This window comes from Exophiala dermatitidis, assembly GCF_000230625.1.
Source record: "Exophiala dermatitidis NIH/UT8656 unplaced genomic scaffold supercont1.3, whole genome shotgun sequence".
NCBI lineage: Eukaryota > Fungi > Ascomycota > Eurotiomycetes > Chaetothyriales > Herpotrichiellaceae > Exophiala > Exophiala dermatitidis.
This window is the reverse complement of record NW_008751648.1, coordinates 3,075,925-3,089,769: the sequence shown is the minus strand read 5'-3', so window position 1 is coordinate 3,089,769 and position 13,845 is coordinate 3,075,925. Positions and strand designations below refer to the sequence as shown.

At 52.9% G+C, this 13,845-nt stretch overlaps 5 protein-coding genes across 5 annotated transcripts; 3 read left to right on the top strand and 2 right to left on the bottom strand.

Annotated features, from left to right (window-relative positions):
- Window positions 1-594: 594 nt before the first annotated feature.
- Window positions 595-1,850, top strand: HMPREF1120_04116 (carboxy-cis,cis-muconate cyclase; the record flags this gene model as incomplete). The annotated part of the gene is made up of 3 exons (XM_009158223.1): window positions 595-738; window positions 832-940; window positions 1,021-1,850. The coding sequence occupies 3 exons, from the start codon at window positions 595-597 to the stop codon at window positions 1,848-1,850; spliced, it is 1,083 nt and encodes a 360-aa protein (XP_009156471.1).
- Window positions 1,851-2,694: 844 nt separating this feature from the next.
- HMPREF1120_04115 (alpha/beta hydrolase) lies at window positions 2,695-4,590 on the top strand (the record flags this gene model as incomplete). Its single annotated transcript, XM_009158222.1, has 1 exon — window positions 2,695-4,590. The coding sequence occupies one exon, from the start codon at window positions 2,695-2,697 to the stop codon at window positions 4,588-4,590; it is 1,896 nt and encodes a 631-aa protein (XP_009156470.1).
- Window positions 4,223-9,276, bottom strand: HMPREF1120_04114 (uncharacterized protein). The gene is made up of 3 exons (XM_009158221.1): window positions 7,447-9,276; window positions 7,261-7,377; window positions 4,223-7,207 (listed from the first exon to the last, which is right to left on the bottom strand). Exons 1-3 carry the CDS (start codon window positions 7,487-7,489, stop codon window positions 5,748-5,750), a joined length of 1,620 nt encoding a protein of 539 aa, XP_009156469.1. The 5' UTR covers window positions 7,490-9,276; the 3' UTR covers window positions 4,223-5,747.
- On the top strand, window positions 9,232-10,893 carry HMPREF1120_04113 (adenylyl-sulfate kinase). The gene is made up of 2 exons (XM_009158220.1): window positions 9,232-9,603; window positions 9,918-10,893. The coding sequence occupies exons 1-2, from the start codon at window positions 9,596-9,598 to the stop codon at window positions 10,561-10,563; spliced, it is 654 nt and encodes a 217-aa protein (XP_009156468.1). The 5' UTR covers window positions 9,232-9,595; the 3' UTR covers window positions 10,564-10,893.
- A 110-nt stretch (window positions 10,894-11,003) lies between these two features.
- On the bottom strand, window positions 11,004-13,667 carry HMPREF1120_04112 (uncharacterized protein; the record flags this gene model as incomplete). Its single annotated transcript, XM_009158219.1, has 1 exon — window positions 11,004-13,667. The coding sequence occupies one exon, from the start codon at window positions 13,665-13,667 to the stop codon at window positions 11,004-11,006; it is 2,664 nt and encodes an 887-aa protein (XP_009156467.1).
- Between the last annotated feature and the right edge of the window lie 178 nt (window positions 13,668-13,845).

Sequence of the window (13,845 nt, the reverse complement as noted above, 5' to 3'; positions counted from 1 at the left end):
CGTTTTATGCTCAGAAAAAATGAGATGCTCAAGACAGAGTTGTAATTTGACGCGGGAGGACGGATTGCTGCTCTCCTCTCCACAGGGTCTTCCGAGCTGACTTCATAGATATATATATACCTTATGGCAGCTCTGGGGAAATACCAGCCATGGTGATGCGTGGCGAGCAGCACAAGCACATCCGCCCGGTAGTTGACTTCGGAGCAAGCAGCACAAACGGCCTGTCAACCGTGCCACCAATGAGAGACGAGCCAACTCCAATCGGATCAAGCATCGAGGCTCGGATCTGGTTGTCGGGGCCAGAAGTTAATAGGAAAAGGGTTCAAGCTGTCATTGTCCTCTCCCACATCGTCTGGATTGATTCGTGACCCGCTGCATCCCCGAATTTACCAGTAACAGTCAAAAGTGTTGTGGGCAAAGCGGGCGAGTGGGCTTCTGGTTGGTCTTCGGCAATCATTTCGGCATTGCGTGGGCCTCAGCCATCGATCTCTGCTTGGAGACGGTAGGGCTGGCATCATGTATCAAAGTGAAAGTATTCAGCCGTATACATGTGTGTCTGTATGTTAGGTATGCTATCACTGAACTGGATTGAAAATGAAGCATCATTTGATGATAGGCACATGGACACCGCCGGGAGCAATCTTCACCGTCGAGTTTGACGACGAGGCATGGACCTTGAAACTGGTCAAGAAAACCAGCATTCCTGAAGATGAGCCGATTTCATGGATGACCTTTGACGTGAGTGCTGCATAATATATTTCCATCACCGGTCTCTGACGATATTAATCTGTTGTGTTCTGTTGTGGTATTAATTTGTTGCATTCTGCTTAGCATGCACGCAAAAACATCTATGGCGCCTCCATGAAGAAATGGTCCAGCCACGCCGTAAAGGCACCCGACGACATCTCCCACCAGGTCTCGCATCCCATGAGCCATGACCGTGAGTCGACTCCCAGCTCAACTCTACTTCTACACGAAGGCTGCAGATGCTGATGCGGAGGCTGACACGACTCAACTCAGCTCGCGCCCAGAGCCACGACACCAGGACCCGAGCCATCTTTGTTCTAGCAGCCAAAAAGCCACCGTACTGCGTCTACGGCAACCCGTTCTACGAACATGCGGGCTACGGCAACGTCTTCTCCGTCGATGAGAACGGAACTCTTGCCGAGAACATCCAGAACTACGAATACAGCGAAGGCTCCGCCATCCACGGCATGGTGTTCGACCCTAGTGAAACGTACCTCTACTCGGCCGACATGTGGGGGGACAAGATCTGGATGCATCGCAAGGCCGACGACGGCACACTCACTCTCGTCGGCAGCGTCGACGCACCCGCGATAGGAGATCATCCTCGATGGGTCGACATCCACCCCAGCGGCCATTATCTATATGTACTGATGGAAGCCGGGAACCGCCTGGCCGTCTACGTGATTGACGAGGACACCCATCTGCCCGTCTTCACCCACAATGTCTTCCCGCTTGTGCCTCCAGGAGTGCGAGATCTCAAGAAAATGTACCGCTCCGACGTGGTCTTCTGTTCCCAGAGCGGCGAGTATCTCTTCGCCACGGCCAGATCCAACTCGCACAGTGTCACCGGGTACATCAGCGCATTCAAGCTGGGCCCCCAAGGTCAAGTCGAGCGCCAACTGTGTATCAATCCGACGCCCAACAGCGGCGGCCACTCTAATGCCGTGAGCCCGTGTCCGTGGACAGACGAGTGGCTGGCCTTGACCGACGACCAGGACGGGTGGGTTGAGATCTATCGTTGGCACCAGGGATATTTGTCCAGGGTGGCCCATCTTGATATCAAGGAGCCGGGGTTTGGAATGAATGCTATTTGGTATGATTAGCTGATGCTGTGGATTCAGTCTTGTAATGCCTGATGAAGAAAATGGTATCCTATAGAGTGGTCTTGTCGACATCCATGTACAGTATAGTATCGTTGGCCGAGTCTTAGGCTGCTGGCCAGAGTATAGCGATCTGCAGTGTCGCTCGAACCCCCGGCGGATAAGGTCTTTTCCTGCTTACCCCAGGGCAGGCTCCCTCGGCCCCATATTTTAGGTATAGCTCCTGTACGATAAATGCTATAGGGGAGTGTATTCGGGGGGTTATTAGTGATTAGTGCCCCGTCATTGTCGGTGCCAGTGGGGTTTTGTGCTCTGGTCGGCGTCGGCAACCACCAACGGGATACAGTCAAAAGCCCCAAAAAGCTCCTAGGCACTTGGGCACGGCAGATGGCGTCTGGGGACCTTTAATCTTGAGCACCTCAGGTTCTACCCGGTTGATGTTGCCGATGCCGTGTCTTTTGTTCTCCGACGGTATACCAGAAACCAGAAACTTTGACGTGAATCAACTGATCGAGCCTCACTCTTAGCAAAAATTCACAGTGCAAGGCCATTCCTCGAACTGAAGAGCAGACAACACCAGAGAAGCTGTTCCACCCGTTGAACTGTACTGCACGACACGCCGGCGCAAGATCGGAGTTGTCGACCATACCTGTACAGGCCTACTGACTCAGTAATACTTCAACCATATCCCGAAAGAACTATCATTGATTGATTGATTCAATCCATTCATCTCAGCATCGCTCTCTTTGTCCAGACATCAAATCCGTTATATTGAACTCCAGCATCGAGGCACGGAGCCGATCGATATCGTCAGCTGCTCAACCCAAGGTTAAAGCCCACCGACACCATGGCGACGACATCCTCATCCACCAGCCCAACCCGCGGCCTCCTCTTTGTGACAATGCAACCGAAACCATCCTTATCGCCCGCCCTCTTCCACGACTGGTACAACAACGAACACGGACCCAACCGAACCCGATTGTCATCCTTTATCCAAAACGGCTTCCGCTACCGAGCCACCGATCTTGACTCCTCCTCCTCCTCCCAAGGCAAAGGCACGCAATCCAAACCAAAATACCTAGCCATCTACGACGTCTCCGACATGTCCCAATTCAACGACGCGCCATACCAATACCTCCGAGCACCACCAGGCAAATCCCAGCGCGAAATCGACGTCATGGCCCAGATCTGGGTCGACCGGCTCCTCCTCGACTTTGTCGGCGAGAAAGTCAACGAACAAACTTTCGTCAAGCTCGAATCCCCGGAACATTTCGACGCCAACGCCAAAGGAAACGTCCTGACCACGACACGAGTACTAGTTTCAGCCGATACAGCCATCTCTCAACTCATCTCCACTTCTGCCCTTGACAAGATCGCCCAATTGCCCGGCTGGAGACGGACATCATGGTTCAAGACATCCTACCTCGAGCCAAGACAGGACGGTCAAATCGAACTAGTCTTGATCAACGAGTTTGCACCGTCCCCAACAGTCAAGGACATTCACTCCGAGATATCGTCTATCCTGCAACAACAACCATCTGGTATCACTATCACACGATCCTACGAACTATTCTACACCTTCGGCACAGCCCCTCGCCACCTCGCCATCGTGCAACCCTGGACATCACCAGACAAACTAACCAAGACGATTCCCGCGCAATCACATCCACAGGGCCTGTCCGTCTCAGCCATCGAATCCTACATCACCACCCCCGACGGCGCCATCCTACCCTTCCGTCTCGAAGGAAACAACATCAACCTCTCAGTGGAACACGATATCGACGGCACTGCCATTGACACCTCACCAGTTCTAGTCCTCATCAACTCCGTCCTAGTCACCTACGGCATCTGGGACCGGTTTCTACAGTCCTTCTGGCAACGGCCTGAAATCCGGAACCGCAAATTCCGCGTCCTTCGGTTCCTGTCGCGCGGCAGGACTTTAGTTTCTGGTGACAAGAATATCCCCGTGACAGTGGACCTGCTTGCAAAAGATGTCATTTGTTTACTGGATGCATTGCGTATCCCCCGCGCTGCGGGCGTCGTGGGCGTGTCGATGGGTGGTGTCACGGCGCTGGCGACGGCTCTCAAGTATCCCGAGCGAGTAGATCGGTTTATTGCCTGTGATACGTCGGGCAAGTCTCCGAATGGGAATAAACAGACTTGGGAGGAGAGGGTCGCTGTGGCGGAAAAGGAGGGCAAAAGGGGGACGTTGATTGCGCCGTGGGGGAGCGAGGGCTTGCCCGAGCGTGAGCACCCTCAAGACGCGGGCAACGAGAGCGGCACAACTCAAGTTCACAGTCTCGTGACCCAAGTCGTAGGCGACACCCTCGCCGAACTCACCGTCCGGCGCTGGTTCGCCGAGTCCTCATTCTCCGACACAGACCCGGACCTGGTCTCTGAAATCGCACGCGTCAAAAACATGGTGGCGACGAATTCACTGCCCGAGTTCCGACGTGGTGTCGCGGCTCTGTTTGGGTACGATTACATGGACCTGGTGAAAAAGTACAATAAACACGATGATTGGGGGGTCAAAAAGGGTGCGTTTCTCGTCGGGGCCAAAGATGGCGTGTTGCCCAAGAGTATGGAGGCGTTGGCGGGACAGTTGGGTTCGGAGGCGGAGAGCAACCATGAGTCGAAAGCGCTGTTCAAGGTGATTCAGGACGCGGGGCATTTGCCGATGGTTGAAAAGCCGGAGGAGGTGGCGGACTTTGTGGTGGACTTTTTGCTTGGGAAAGCTACGTAGTGTCGAAGTGAGTGAGTAAGCGCCAGCGTCTCCGCGAGGGTAAGTGACTGGGTGACTGGGGAAAAGGATCTGAGGATCTGAGAGTACCCAGCCGATCACTGTGGCAGTACCTATGCTACAATTGTAGAAGCAATGTGAAGCTCGTCCTCATCTGATTGTACATTTGCAATGAGCGCCAGCAGTATGGAAGAGGAGAGGACTCACAAAGACACATTGAAGATAAGATAGATAGCATAGAGAAATCAAGCAACAAAAGACCAAGTCAAGTCAAGCCAGATGGATGTGGATGGATCGAAGTGATGCCATGTTTGAAAAGCATTGAAAATATCTCAAAAACAGCAACATACTGCATATGATGGCAAGGCTGGCAGTCCTAACTAACCACCTAGTACCAGTACCTGTTAGGTATCTGAGCGCCGTACTCCCATCGAGTAAGCCTGAGTCAGGCCCTTCAATTGTGCTGTTGTTTGTTTCTGGCCGAACCTGATTTCTGTCCGTTTCGCTTGTGAGCAGTGACAGAACTCGATCTGTCAAGCGCAGACGATGTTTGTTGCAAGCTCTGTACAATTGTCCTTGCTGTTGACTTGCTCCCGAAAGAAAAAAGAACCACTATTGCGGTTCGTTTGTGCAAGCCCATGATACACATGATTGCCCCGAAATTCGTATGCAGAGGGAAAGCGGTCGCCCATCTCCATTCCGTAGAATAGTGCATGACCTGCCCCCTGAACCCCTACAAGCAAGCACAAGCTATCCAACAGAGGAATGCCTCTGCTGAATGGTGTGCATGCTTTGTTGGTTATGGGCGGCCGAGTTGTGGTGCAATGCCTTGTTGGATTGTGTGCGTGGTCTGCTCATTATCTCCTCCGCCCCGAAAAATCCATTACCACCGCTTTGTTGATTCGCAATGTACACCCGAAAGAGCAAATTGTCCCATATTTCAAGTTCATTTCTCGTCCATGCCCGAATGGTGAAAAGTAGTCGTCGACGCTGGTCCCTGCTCTTTGCCGATATGCCGCGCGCGTCCTAAACCCCGTCGTGATTCCGGTTGTGGTTGCATGTCGTCAACGTGGAGACGAATGGTCTGTCCACAACCATGGCATCGTAGGAGCCACTGGGATCTTGGTGTGCCTTCAGGCCTCCTGTCAAAGGTTCGTTCCTCATCTTGCTTTGTTTTCCGTGGCTTCGTGTGCCACCTGAGGTTCCTGGCGCTGTATTCTTAGCACGGTGCTCGATCTTTCTCGGTTTGCCCTGGCCGGCAGCTGCAATGTACTTGCTGGAGATAAAGTGTCACAGGTCGTTTGTCCGTCCTTGACAGCCAAAATAGTCTTCTTCTCTGCAACAGATTGGTTTCCTGCTTTTGACAAAGGCTCTGCGATGGATGGCTTTCCCGGTTGGGCCGGCACTCTCGCAGTGCTCCGACCACGACCATTTCCATTTCCATTTTCAGCTTCATGCTTCGACGTCTCCTCTCCTTTGGTTTGCTGAAGAATTGCTGCCTGGACGGCATGTGCGGTATCCGACTGTTTTCTCGACAGAATACGACGCTGTGCCGGACGTGTTACCGCTTTGATAGTCTTGGACCGGTCAGGTACCGCTCGCTTTGCCGCTCGTGATCTGGGTCGTTCTGAAGAATTGGTACGCTGTCTGGTCAAAGCCAGTCTGGCATTGCCCATAGCCCGTGCTGACGAAATTCGTTCAAGGCCCCTGGTGAGATTGCTAGTATTGGCACCACCACCAACCTCCAACATGTCGGTCCAGTCGCAATCAAACTCGTCATCGTCATCCGAAGCCACGGCATTCTCCGCGTCGCCATCCTCGTCAAACTCACAGGGCTTTTCGATCTTGCGAGGAACATAGTGATGAGCCTCCTGTGTTTCGCTGATAGCCGTCAAAGGGCTCATTGAAGTGGTGCTCGTGTGTCGATATGGTGACCCGCGGCTGACGGGACGTCGCTTATATTTGGTATCCCCGTCACTGGCTGGGCTCGTCGAATTGGGCTTAGACATATTCGAGTCTCGTCGGTAGTAGCCCGACCCATCTTTAAGGGAGCTTGCGGCGCTCGAAGTGGCGGATGGGAAGAACCCACGGCTGACCCGGGTACCAGTCGCCGTGTCCAAGTATTCCACGGCCGGAGTCGTTACGGCAGGTCCGGAACTGGAACTGCGAGAGCTCGCTGTGCTGCTCGCACGTGAATGGCGAGCTCGGTATCCCTGCCAGGTTTCAGGGTCCAACCCAGCTGGAGGACAATCTCCAAGGTGGTTCACAATCACCGCGCCCATATCATGGAGGTTGTGATGGAGATGCTCGAGCTGCCACTCAACAGATGCATTCACCGCCCTTCGGTACCTTCCAAATCCCGTCATCTGGGGCAGGGGAGGAAGAGGCTGGTCTTTGACGTTCCAGACATTGTCGCAGCTGTAGTTCCTCTTCAGGTCTTCCGAGTTGAGGTCACGAGCCGTAATGTCGGGTGGACCCGCCAGAGTCGGTTGTTTGGCGAAGACTGGAATGACAGGGCTCGAGGCGCATCGCTCGTAGACGGGTTTCTTGGGAGGGTGCAAGGTTCTTTCGGTAGGCTTGCGACGTTCGGGAATCGGGTTGCTGTAGATCGAGGACGGACCTGCAATGATATTCAGTTTTCCAACGATCACATCGGACGCGGTCAATCTTTACGGCTAACAGGATATTCAATCCGTGGCTCATTGGCCACCACCGTGATGAGCTTGAGGGCTGCTGCGGCATCTTCATACTCGCGCTCCAGTCGCTTTTGTTCGCTTTTCTCGGCCAGCGCTGTTCGACCGTCGTGTTAGCTGAGATTGACTGATTGCGCGCGTTGCGCCAAGCGAGTATTGTGCTTACCACGACCGCCGACCACTTTCAGGACCTTTTCCCAAACCGCCATGATTGGATAGGAGACAGGAGAGAGGCGAGGATGGAGTGTAGAGGGAGAGGTGAAGGCGGAACGGAAGCAGAGGGACGGAAGGCAACGGAGCGATGAGAAAAGCGTCGTCCCTTGTGGTGGAGAGGTAGAGTAGAGCAGACCTGGTTGTCGTCGACGGCTCTGATGGCAGTGGAAATGGTGATGTGAAGGGACATTACACGGTAAGGAAAACCCAAACTGATGCAAACAGTAAAGTGGACTTTTCTATTCATGCCAAACCTACAGCAAACGCGCGGTGAAACGAATGTGAATGTAGGAGAGAGGGTGAAGTGAAGTCTGGGAGCCTTCCCGTGCGCTTTGCCCATTGATCGATGTCCAAGTTGCTGTTGCTGTTGTTGCTGGTGTTCAAGTTCCAATTGTCCGAGTCGCCTGTGTTCAAGTCGCCGGCGTTGGCGCAGTCGCAGTCGCAGTCGAAGCCGCAGTCTGAGGTCGAAGTGAATTCGATTCTTCCTCCGGGGAATGTCGTCTTCCTTGTCTCCCTCCTCCTCTTGTTTATTCGCCTGCAACTTCTTCCCCTGCCCTGCGACGATCGATTCCAGACCCTCGTGGACTGTCTCAGGAGTCAGACAAGTCTTGGCTAGCCAAAGGCCACAACCATCATCATCACACTGTTGAAGAGCATCACAATGTTCAGTGGTCGTCGGTTGACTTCCTATGGTCATAAGCATCGATCAAGTCCCCAAGCCAGAAAAAAAAGCAAACACGCGGAAACCGTCACGTTGAGTGGGTTGGCGAATGTACGGTCAAGGCACGATTGAGAGCAATCAGGCTGAACAAAGAAATCCCATAGGGGGTACTTATCTGCTAGATCATGGAGGGGAGTTCTCCTCCATTGATGGTGGAACATGTCGTACACGTCCTACATGGAACGACCTTTTGCTGTCATCTTCTTTGTCTGGAAGACTGGAGGTGCTGACAACCCTGCTGCCCGCAGTCTGAATGCTAATCATGCCGTCGTCTTCCCGGGGACTGCAAGCAGGCGATACCCCAAGTAACACACCGACTTCTCAAGGAACACGTACCAGAATTTGCAGAAAGACCCCTACCTAGGTCGCATCCTAGCCGACGACGGCCGTCAGTTGTTTCTACAGTGGAGGTCAAACAAATAAAAGGTCAACTGCACGGGTAGTACGACAAGGCAAGATCTGAGAGAAGGTCAATCAGGAAGATCAAGCACCAGAAGTCGGATCTCCATGGAGACTCCTTTCGAAATCGAAAACCAAGCTTGACACTAAATCTGCAACCGTCCAGGCCGCCTCGAATATCGACACGAACCGAATCTGCGTCCTCCCCTGGGGTGGCCACATGGTAGCCACAATGTTTGCTTGAGAGGCGTTGGAAGTAGATGCGCGATCCAGAGACCGGAAATGATGGATCAAGAATGCCAGATGGATCGAAAAGAATGCAATGGGCAAAGCAAATCTGGGATCATGAACGAAACCCCGGGTTCACACCTGGTTGCGCGCTGATCGAGCCTGACAAGGTTGAGGGCAGAAGCATGGAGCCGGCGGACGGTCGTTCCATTGAGAACCGGACGTCCTTTGAGGCATGGGAAAGACGTTGGTTCAGGCCGCGCATGCAAACGAACCATGACATGTATGACATGTGTCGAGGACGGCAGCCAGACTTGCAATGGAAGAGGCCACGCAGATACGACGAGACAAAATGATGTGCTGGCTTTCTTCAGAAAACATCGAGCTATGGCATCATCAGGCATTCAAGGCCTATTGAGAAGCAGAATTGCGCGGCGCAATTGTTGAACGCGTCGTCTGAGTTGGTGGCCTCGCGGCCTCTTTATTTTGGGGCCAAGTCCCCAGAAAAGCTCGGACCATTAGACTTGGCACGGCCAAAAAAGATCGTGGACGGGAAAAAGGAGGCTACGAAGAGGCTGACTCCATTTTTACATTTCGGTGAGACGACGGCGCAGGATTGAGCGTCGCTTATCATCACATCCACGGCCGATACGATACACAGGTCAGCACATCGGTTGGACAACTTGAAAGGCATCAAATCCAGATATCGCCGGTAGAGACACAAGCGTCTCTCTCGACCAAAGTTTTTCCAATCATGGCCACGTATGTTACGTCCGTCCCTTTGCCTTGGGTTTGCCCAGCATAGCACAGCATAGCACAGCATAGCATAGCACAACAGGGCATAGAATGGGTCAACTTCTTTTTTTGTGTCCAGCACGGCCTGGGGATTGTTTTGCTCAAAACGTTGATGATTCGCATAATAAGCAGCCAGCACCTCGTCCAGACCTACACTGCTGACCTAATTTCCCTTGCCTAATTTCCCTTGTTGTCTACTGCTCTTGCTGCTGCTGCATGTCGAGTGCTATCTTATGTGCCATGTCTTCAATCCACTTACACATCTCTGATAATACCAACAGCAACATCCACTACCACCCCACGCCCCTGACGCCCGAAATCCGGGCCGGGCTTCGCAAACAGACCGGCTTCACGATCTGGCTGACGGGCCTCTCCGCAAGCGGCAAGTCGACCATCGCCGTGGCGCTGGAACAAGCACTGCTGCGCAAACCGTACAGCAAAGCCGCGTACCGTCTAGACGGGGACAACATCCGATTCGGGCTCAACAAGGACCTCGGCTTCTCTCCCAAGGACCGCGAAGAAAACATCCGCCGCATCGCCGAAGTGGCCAAGTTGTTTGCCGACTCGTGCACCATCGCCATCACCAGCTTCATCAGCCCGTACCGAGCCGACCGGGACCTGGCGCGTCAACTGCACGAGGCCGAACGACCCGGCGGCGAAAAGGGATGTCCTTTCGTTGAGGTTTGGATCGATGTCCCTGTCGAGGTCGCCGAGCAGCGTGACCCCAAGGGTCTGTACAAGAAGGCTCGGGAGGGCAAAATCCCCGAGTTTACGGGAATCAGTGCGCCCTATGAGGAACCTCTGAAGCCGGAGATTCATATCCATTCGGATAAGACTTCTGTCGAGGATGCCGTTAAGATTATCGTCAAGTACCTTGAGGATAAGGGGTACTTGGCTGAGCCGCCTGCTGTTGCGGATGATGAATAGAGTGGAAAGACAGGATAGATGGCACGGCTTACTAGATTAGATGAAATCGAATGAAGTAAGGCGATTCGAGACGAGACTACAGTTGCGATGGCATGGCCTATGCATGGTTGTGAGTGCGATGCAGTGGGATAGACCTCGCTTGACAGGCCTTGCGAATTCGACAGAGAGATAGGCCTACTTCTAAAGTCGCATGTCTTAGATGGACAAAGGATGGGATTCTCAGTGTCGATTGCCGTACTGGCGGCAATTTTCCAAAGTCCCTGCTCTGCATACCTAGTTTACCCTCTTTTATCGTACTTAACTACGGAATTTATGTCTTGAAGATCCTCACCATCAATCCCAACTGCACGATACATGATGCAAAATTGTGTGGGTGGTATAGTTCACCATGATGATGATGATGCCTTAGTCATTCCGCTGTGGCGGGTCATTGTTATTGCTCATTGACTGCTGCTGTTCTTGTAGTTGTTCTCATCGTTCCAGTTGTCGTTATTTATACCCCTTTTCTTGATCCTGTCTGCGTCCACGCCCTTTCCCCAGTCGCCCGCCTTATTGCCCCATTTCATCATTCCCCAGGCGTGATACCCTGCGAATGTGGGCGGAGATTCTTGGGTTCTGTTGCGGTATGGTGATGAGGAGCTCGAGGTGGAAAATGGGTCGCTTCCACTGCTACCTTTACTCTGCGGATAGCTGTCTTCAAAAGTGGAGGTGGAGGAAAAGATACCTCTTGTCGTTGACTCTGACCGAGCATCAGCTTCTTCATCTCCGTAAGCAGCCTCATTGCTCTTGTTTTCATCGTTGTTATCGTCGAATCGCTCCCAGAACCGTCCGTGGCGAGCCACGGGGCGCCACCATCGCATATAGCCATCTTGATCGTCATCATCCAGGTTTTGGAACTTTTCCGATTCCGCTGCCGTTGCCGCTTTCGTTCTGGTTTCAGGCAACCTCTCATCCCACCATCGTCGACCGCACATTTCCCACAACCGGCTTCTCGCCCTCTTATACGCGAATCGTTCGTCTTCACCGGTCAGAGCGGACGTGGATGTGAAATCTGGTCTGAAATCTGCACTTGGGGATTGTCCGAAACGGGAATTTGCTGTAGAAGAATTCGAAATCCCATGGCCCCGTCCATTTCCATATGTCGGACCGAAATCGGCGTCTTCGTCGGCGAGAACGGAACGAAGCGTAGGATTTCTCAGGGACGGAGTAAACGATGGTGGTGGCATAACACTGGCGCCTTCTTCGTACTTGTTGCTGCTGCTCTCCGTATACGAAGACACATTCGGTCGAAATGGGGCGATCGAGTCCTGATATATTTCGGAGAAGGATTCAGACGTAATTGAATCAGATTCCAAATCAGAAGAATCAAAGCCGTGGTCGTTATCGGAACTCCAAGGAGAAGAAGTAGTCGGCCCCTCCCGATCGTGTCCATGTCGGTCAGCACTGGCAGTACTGACACCAACTCCAGGCCCAGCGCCAAGTGTCCCCGGAGCAGCCGCCGTCCGTCTTAGAGTTTTTTTGTTTGTCTCCGGAAAAAACAACTTATCAGGCGGGGCGGCCGCCTCAATCACCAATCGACATTTACTCTCATAAAGCGCATCGAGGAGCGTAATGAAGCGTCTCGCCTCGTTCTTTTGCGCCAGCGTCAATACAGGCACGTCCGTAATTATCAGCGTATGGAAAGTCGAGCAGAGCGTCACATAGTCTGCTGGACCGAGGTATGTGGCGCACAGATCGGAAAAGGACGCCTTGAGGATTTTGTTGTATGTGGTTTCGAGGCGGAGTGGACGTGCGTAGACTGTGAGGGTGGTGGGATGCCATGTTCCTGATGGGTTGAGGGCGTGGATGTCGGATTCGAATTGACTCAAAGCTGATGATGACTCCGGTTCTTCGGTCGACGGGATCTTGATGTGATAATGGGGTGGTGAATCCGCAGCTGACTCTTGAGGAACGTGTGTGGCCACGGCACCCTCTGCTGAAGTTGATGTGGACAGCAAAGGCTTTTCAACTGTCGGCATCTCATGGTCTTCCATAGCATCTGTGGTGGCCAGTTCCAAGTTGTCCTGATCTTCTTCTCTTCTCCAATCTTTCTCGCCCTCCATTTCCCAAACCTCACATCTCGCCTTCAGAACTTCCAAAAACAACCCAAAATCCGTCTTTGCCGCGCGTTCACCCTCGCTGCTTCGGCTGAGTCCCCATCCGAGTCCCCAAAAGCCACCACCAAACCCCATGCCTCCCATTTTGTGGTGTCTCCCACCAAACTCGATTCCCGCAGCCTTACTCAACTCCTCCGGCATGCGATTCGAACTCGCAACCAACACCCCACCCAGATGGAAAAACGCCGTAAAAAACCCATTGATCAGCTTCGACGCCGTGCGATCCGGCATTTGAAATTCATCCAGGAACAGAATCGGACTTTCGGAAATCGTCTCCTTTGCCAGACTGAGCACGACATGTTCGTTGTGGTCACCACTTCTTCCACCAAACAAGCTCTGTCTGAATCCGGCAAACTCCTCATCTTCAATTCTCTCCCGTCTCGCCATCTCAATCCGCCGAAACAGATCCAACATGAACGTATTAAAGTGCCAGCGTCGTTTCTTGCGCGACGGTAACGACGTATACAAAAGGTCTAAAAGCATGGATTTACCTCGTCCAACTTCGCCGTATAAGAGCATTCCTTGAGGCGAGTCGATTGATAGGGCGGAGTTGTGCAGGGGTGTTGTGCGGATTAGTGCGAGAGTTGAGGATGGACTTTTGGAAAATGGTAAAAGGGACGACAGAATCCCCCGATCAGTGGTAGGAGACTGAGATCGTCCCCTCTGCTCGGCGCCATCGTTATTACCAGGGTCGGCGGTAGTGGCTTTGGTAGTGGTAGGATTAGGTCCCCGATGCCGTCGTCCAATCTTCTCCAACCGATACCGGTACTCAATCTCCGGCGAGTAGTCCTTGAGACGGAAATATAGTTTCTGAAGTTGGAGTGCGAGGCGGTGTTGGGCCGGGTCGGGCTTGATTTTCTTGGTTGCTATGAGTGCGCGGTAGAGGACTAGGGGGTTGGTTATGCTGAGGCTGAGATTTTGTGGTGGAGGACGAGGACGAGGAGGCATGGAACAAGACAGAAGGTTTATGTGATTCAATAGTAGCTGAGGTCGAAGTGTAAAGTGTGAACTACTGGAACCGAGGATGGGGTGTCAGTGGGAACTTGAAGTCAAAGACACTCGCGTCATGTTATGGGAGTATGAGTATCCTGTGAGCCGTTGGCTTGGCCGTCTATCTCGAAGGGAG

Bases quoted from the DNA above. Each gene is read 5' to 3' on its own strand.
- HMPREF1120_04114 (XM_009158221.1), bottom strand. From the start codon at position 7,489: ATGGCGGTTTGGGAAAAGGTCCTGAAAGTGGTCGGCGGTCGTG. The intron at 7,378-7,446 runs GTAAGCACAATA...ACGGTCGAACAG, and splicing joins GAAAGTGGTCGGCGGTCGTG to CGCTGGCCGAGAAAAGCGAA. The intron at 7,208-7,260 runs GTAAAGATTGAC...ATATCATTGCAG, and splicing joins GATTGAATATCCTGTTAGCC to GTCCGTCCTCGATCTACAGC.